Source organism: Adelges cooleyi, unplaced genomic scaffold (genome assembly GCF_023614345.1).
Source record: "Adelges cooleyi isolate 19-005CV unplaced genomic scaffold, UGA_ACOO_1.1 ACOO_flye_CR_arks_rails_tigmint_CR_PRNA_784, whole genome shotgun sequence".
NCBI classification, from domain to species: domain Eukaryota; kingdom Metazoa; phylum Arthropoda; class Insecta; order Hemiptera; family Adelgidae; genus Adelges; species Adelges cooleyi.
In genome coordinates this window covers 2,627,289-2,634,049 of record NW_026096496.1, presented here as the reverse complement: position 1 = coordinate 2,634,049, position 6,761 = coordinate 2,627,289, and the positions used below count along the sequence as shown (strand labels likewise).

The window sequence follows — 6,761 nt, the reverse complement described above, 5'->3', positions numbered from 1 at the left end:
CCTAATTTTAATTTTTTAGCTTATAATTTTGTAGCTCTAAATTCGTATAAAGTATTTCATTATTTTATTACTATATTCAAATTAAGATATATTTTAATAGTATTTAAAAGTCATGAATGATAATACTCGCTGGAATTCAATGACTGCCCAGTGGTAGTTCGAGCTGAGGCGTCGAAAACTACACGAAGTTTTGTAGTTTGACTTTCCGGACGAAGGATACAATGATGCGGTATATAATAGCAATACGGAGTAATTTTATTGCTTGCAGGAACCACTTCCATGTGTTTACTTTCTAAGTAATCTCGCATAAAATCTGCGTATTGACTGCCCAGATTTGAATCTTGAGACAGACGCCGATCGAGAGCATGAAATCTTCTAAGCGCTCCACATTTGGAATCTCCAAGTAATGGACGGGGATGTTTGAATGGTATGGCAACACTGAACCGTCCAGAGGCTAGGCGTTGTATTGAAGATGTAAAGATGGTTTCCGCCTGAACTTCTTCAGGACTAAGGTGGTGTACCTTTGGTGCCTCCTCCATCTCCCAAAACCGTGTTAGCGATTGTTCTAGTGTTTCGGTTGTGGTCACTAACAATGAGGTAGCTGGTTTGATGGATGTTTGTGATATTGGTCCCATCAAAATCCATCCAAATATGGTACCAAAGGCTGTTGGTTCTGATGGATGCCCTGCGACGCGGGTGCCAGTCAGTATGGTTGGTGCGACATCACCTCCTAATAAGATGTCAACTGGACCAGAAAGATGAAATTTCGGATCTGCTAATTCCAAGTTGCTGATGTGGGACTATGAAGTGAACGAAAGACTTGACTGCCGTGTTGCATCGGTAATTTTGTTAACCACAATGACATCGAGCGAGATGCGGGGCTCAGTTTTACCCACTGGTACCAGCTCGATTGATGTTATGCCAGACACTGCGTTTACTGACATCCGGAGAAAGTGTTTACCTTAGACGAACAGCGGCGTTGAGTTAGTGACAGGCGATCAGCACAATTTTTTGTTATAAAGCTGACCTGGGATCCGGTGTCCAATAGTGCTCAGAAAGTATAGGTTTCCTTGTTTATCGACGAGATATTGACCAGTAAGGTTGATAGTAGAACAGATCGTGGTCGAGGATGTGTCGCTACCATTGAGGTTGGTGGAACAGTATCGTCACTTGATGGCGTCTTTTCGTGAAAATGAAGTAGTGAGTGATGATGTTTCCGACACACGTTTTTTTACACGTGTTTTTTGAGGGACATGATGTTGACGAGTGACCAGCGCCTAAACAATTTATGCAGAGATTTAACGACTTTGTTACTTGAAACCGTTCAGTAGGAGAGTCCTTAAGAAACGTTGGGCATTGACGTATTGAATGGACCGCTTTGCATAATGCACATTTGATGCTGGGCGTCTGTGCCACCGTTGTAGTTAGAACTCTGGTCGATTGACGATGGTTAGTTCTTGAACTGGGGTTTTTGAAGGATGGTTTCATGGCATTACTTGTTGAAGCGATGCAAGTTGAGTGGACTGTATGTAGAAGACGGTAGATTTCTGGTAAGGTCTTGGTTTGTTCTGTTGTATCCGGCCCGAAGGACCAAATGTTTAAGATTGTAGGTGATAGTGTATGTTAGTAACTAGGTAGGTTTTAATAACGCTCCAGTTGTTGCAGTGACAGAAAATGTTTTATTAACATGAACGATGAATGACAATGCATAAAAGTTGATTTAAGACATAAAAAAAAAAAAGACACGTAAATAATAACGACAAATAAAATAAACGCGACGTTGGTCGTACTGACGGGACGATGGGAGAGCTGCGTCGGACAGTCGGACAACCGGTGTAATGCCGGAATGACTCTGACTATTACCCCATAGGATGCGACGTGTGCGACGACCGATATAATGCCAGAATCACTCCGACTATTACACCACTGGTCGACGCACCAACCGCACAACGAGCTCCCGGAGACAATGGGAGAAGTCAGTTTACTGCCAAGCGCAAGTCTGCCGCGGGTGGGTCTTACTACAAGGCAAGTATACGACTGGATGATTGACCGTCGGTCATTCAGCTTCTTATACCCAACCTTTCGGCGATAATAAAGTGACGGACTCGTGTTCTGTGTCGAACTTTGCCAGGGAGGACTTGTGTTCGGTGACGGAAACCGCCGCTTTATTATCGCCGAAACGTCGGGGATACAATTTTAGATTAGATAACGAAAATAATAGTAATAATGGATAATGGAAAAGAAACGGGTGGCGTAGACAGTAGGAATCGATTTCGTCTACGACATATTGCAACATGGTAGTTTCCGGCGGTATAAGCTGATTGCTCTTTGCCTTCGAAAAATTATTCCTCAATATGTTTGAACGCCATTTTTTATTTTTCGGAAAGTTGCAATAGTTGTAGTTAAACCCAGTTATTTTCTTGTTATATACTTGCGAGAAATATTTGCTGATGGTTTTTATTTCGAGATCAACCACGTCCACGCTGGTACCTTGTTCGGACAATTTTGTCGAAATTGTCGTTCCTAATGTTAATGTATACTCGGTCAATTGGTTCACGGTTCAATTGGTTCAAAAATAAACACAGTAGCACAGATAAAATATTTCAGCTAAAGAATATAGAGCTCACCAATTTACTTAAAATTTGTTATAATTTAATTATTTTTTGAAACACATGCCAGAAATGATTTACACGCAACTACTTGCTTGTTTTTTAATACAAACGCACTTATAATTTATACTTGTCAAACATTATTTTAAAAAAAGTCATCCACCATTTGAACTGAAAAGATATAGCACTTTTCAAATAAAATTATAGTTTAGTAGTTATCATTTGATGGGTACACAAAAAAAAAAAGATCCACATAATTACTAACAGCATAACTAACAGATTTTCTTTAGTAAAGCAGAATTTTGATAAGAAGAAATACTTGAAATATGTGTTTCAATAATAAAAACATGAGAAGCTATTTACAAAACACATATTATATTAGATTAATACAATTTTCTTGAAATAAACACACATATTCACAATTACCAACATCAACATGTCAATATAAATTCACATAAATACCTACTTTAAAAAAAGTATACTGATATTTAAAAAAATAATAAATGGAAAATTAAATTTTACATTTAAGAATAAACAACAGGTTACTGTAATGCCATGCATAATAATAAAAAACTTTGTTTTGTATTATTCCTTAACCTATAATTTGCTTACATTATATAAAACATGTCAGATGTTTCTAACACCCACTTTGTTTTGTCATAGGGTGCCATAAGTATAAATATAAACAAATAATAATATAAATTTAATTAAATCAGCAATACTGAAGCTAGTAAATACTAAATAGCAAGTAACTTATCAAAATAATAATTGTTCACTTCTTAAAGTAACTTAGACGAACATAAAAACACCGATAATCAATTAACAATACTATTATAGTTTCGCTTTTGCAAAAAAAAAGTCAAATAGTTTTGGATTAAACTTTTATCAGTAATCACTTTTTGAATGTCATAATATTATCAACATACCTAATTTACAATATGGTCACGATGGAAGATTATTAGGTCTGGAAATATGAAAATTAGAACTATTACAGTATCATCAACTCATGTTATCATTTCTCACGAAATATCTGTCAATTTTTAGTTATTTACATTAAATTCATTCCATCCACAAAATTAGGAGTTCAGTTGAAATCGACTTTATATCAACTGCGACTTAATATAATCCATATTCACTATGTAATGACGACAAATTGGTTTTTAATGATTAATAAAAACTGATAATGTAAACATCAAACTACGTAGTAAACGTTTTACTGTTTAATACAATTTACAACCAGAATAAAAACAAGTGCTTTTGCAAACGATATTTAAAAATAATACGTGAAACAATATATCATCTATTGTATCAAATGATTTTATTTCGTAGCCAATAAGAGTGTGTGAGAACATGGCGCTCGGGTACACGATGATGCCAATAGAACAAAATAACACTGATTTTTATGTTTCTCATATCTGGTAAACCGTTAATGATGTTAAAAATCATACCAAATAAAAATTCCTAATAAACTTATCAACAACTCGATCCGACTCTTTTTCTCAAAATTATAGCCAGTAAAATTTCAAAATTTAAATAGTAAGGTTTTTTTTATAACTTTTAACCCCCCTCCCTCCCAGGTACCTCTTAGATGAAAATTATGATTTCTAGAGTTATGTATTATTCGAAGGAATTGGTTTAGTATTGAAAAATTACAGTGTATACAGACAAAGAGAACCCCACATCATTGTTAACCAATAGCATCGCTGCTCCGCATCGTAGCTAAAAGTATTACGAATTAGGCATAATATAGTTTCTTTATCAGCTGCTGTAAGTTTTCAACTCTGAATATTTGAGTATTGCATATTATATATGACAAAGGTTATAAAATAGAACTAAGCAGTAAAAAATAGTCTAATAATATACATATTATAATAATAGTACAATTAATTTAATGCTTATTGACATTAAATTATGTTTTTTATTGATGTGTAATTATTCGTTAATTAAAACAAACAAATTTTTTTAACAGCGAATATTATTTCAGAAATACAAAACTTTTTATAATTATTTCCCAAAAACGTCTGAAGTGTTTTTTTATATTTTATTACTGTTTACTTAAAATATTTTAGGCTACGAGTACACGTTACAGGTTGTAAAATAAAAAGCCACGTTGACACAATTGGTTTGATATGAAGTTGTAAGTACATAACTGTTTAAACAAAAAAGTCTATAGGAGTCGGATATACATAATAAGATGATGATTATTCTACGCTGTTATTTCATATTTTGTTACTAATAATAATATTTTAATTAGTCCCGATTTTAATTTTTCCCTCCACACCGTATGAGAATCCCAAATCGTTAAACCATTTGCCAATAATCTCATTACCGTAAGAATCAATTTCGTCTACGGCATATTGCAACATAGTAGTTTCCGGCGGTATAAGCTGGTAGCTCTTTGCCTTCGAAAAATTATTTATAAATTCGTTTATACGCCATTGTTTGTTTTTCGGAAAGTCGCAATAATTGTAGATAAATGCAGGTATGTTCTTGTTATATACATTCGAGAAATATTTGCTAATGTTTTTTATTTCGAGATCAACTACGTCCACGCTGGTGCCTTGTTCGGACAATTTTGTCGAAATTGTCGGTCCTAATGTTAATGTATACTCGGTCAATTGGTTCACGGTGTCCATTACAATACGCTTAGAGCTTGATTGTGGATCTAGTGAGGAAAAAAAGCTCAACGCGTCCATCATGCATTTGAACCTCGGTGACATGCTGTGGAGTTTGATCAACAGCAAATTAAAACAATCGTAATACTTTTGAAACGAGTCGGACGCAGTTTTTTCGTTTTGGCAAACCCATATGAAATCATTTATGAAAAGCTTCGAATTAAAAATAATCTCGCCGTACTTACAACTGAGCACAGTCCAAATCTCCTCGTGTCGATCCAGGACGTTGAATTCGTCAACTGGCTTCCGTTTTAAAGATATTGCTTCGAGTATTTCAGAAATGGGATTTATGATTTCACCTCGATATGTTACTGCGATTTTAACGTCGTCCATGTACCGCCATCCCGAATGTTGCACCAACATGTTTAATTTATTAGCGAGTTCAGATTGTTGTTCTTCGTTCATCGTAGCCGACACAATGTGCATAGAATAAAGTAAACCAACCCAAACTAGTAATGAAATCATCGTTTGAAAATGCATTATGATCGCGTTAAAAAAAACAGTATGAACAGTATTCGATGAAAAATTTCAACTAAAAAATACAGATTTTTAAAATTTACTTAAAATTCCTTTTAATTAATTTATTTATTGAAACACATGCTAGAAATGATCTACACGCAACGACTGGCTTGTTGTTTAATTAAAACGCCATTGTAATTTATTGATGTCAAACATTATTATAAAAAAAAAGTAATTTAGTTCAGATGAACTGAGAATATATATACTTCTTTACGGCAACTTAACTAGCTGTCTTACTAGCTAATATTTTAGAAGATCTTCCAATATTACTTTTTTTTATAACAATTTTCAACATTTCAATTTCTGTACAATTGTATTGTGTATACATTTTAAATTGAATTTAAGTTTTACCTATTATACTACTCCAAAACTATCTCAATATGATTAATTTATAGGCAAACCGTTGGAAAATAAGAATTCTAAAACACTCCCATTCCAACCCACTAATTAAAAAACTATCCTATGTCTCACTTATTCCTAGTATTAGCCTTCTAGGAATAAGGCAATAAACTAGGGACCTGCTTGACACATAAACATTAATTAAAATTTTGTATGACGTATTATGTATATTGAATATCTAAAAATTGCTCGTTTTCGAACTTTTTGAACAACCTGTATATAAGAATGATTATTTTATCGAGCACCACTCAATATCTCGAAGGGCTTAATAAGAAATTAAATATTTTTTTTTATTATGTTCCCAAACAACGTTAGGAAACTTGATCTCAAGTTATTTAGTTTTTACTGACTAACAAACAAAACAAATAAAACTAAACTAACAAATCCAACATAACAAACAAATATAACAAATAAAATAATAAAACAAATTCAAAATTAATAAAATTTTAGTAGATTTTCGCGCTAATATCACTATTGTCACTATTAAAACAAAAAAAATAATAAAACGAACAAAACAAAAAAAACAATTAAATTAAATATTAATAAATATAATACTTTT

General features: G+C 33.4%; 1 protein-coding gene across 1 annotated transcript; it reads right to left on the bottom strand.

Moving 5' to 3' along the window:
* Positions 1-126: 126 nt before the first annotated feature.
* On the bottom strand, positions 127-5,689 carry LOC126845443 (uncharacterized; the record flags this gene model as incomplete). The annotated part of the gene is made up of 2 exons (XM_050584097.1): positions 5,470-5,689; positions 127-745 (listed from the first exon to the last, which is right to left on the bottom strand). Coding segments are annotated over exons 1-2 (839 nt in total), but the record flags the coding sequence as incomplete, so codon positions are not given.
* Between the last annotated feature and the right edge of the window lie 1,072 nt (positions 5,690-6,761).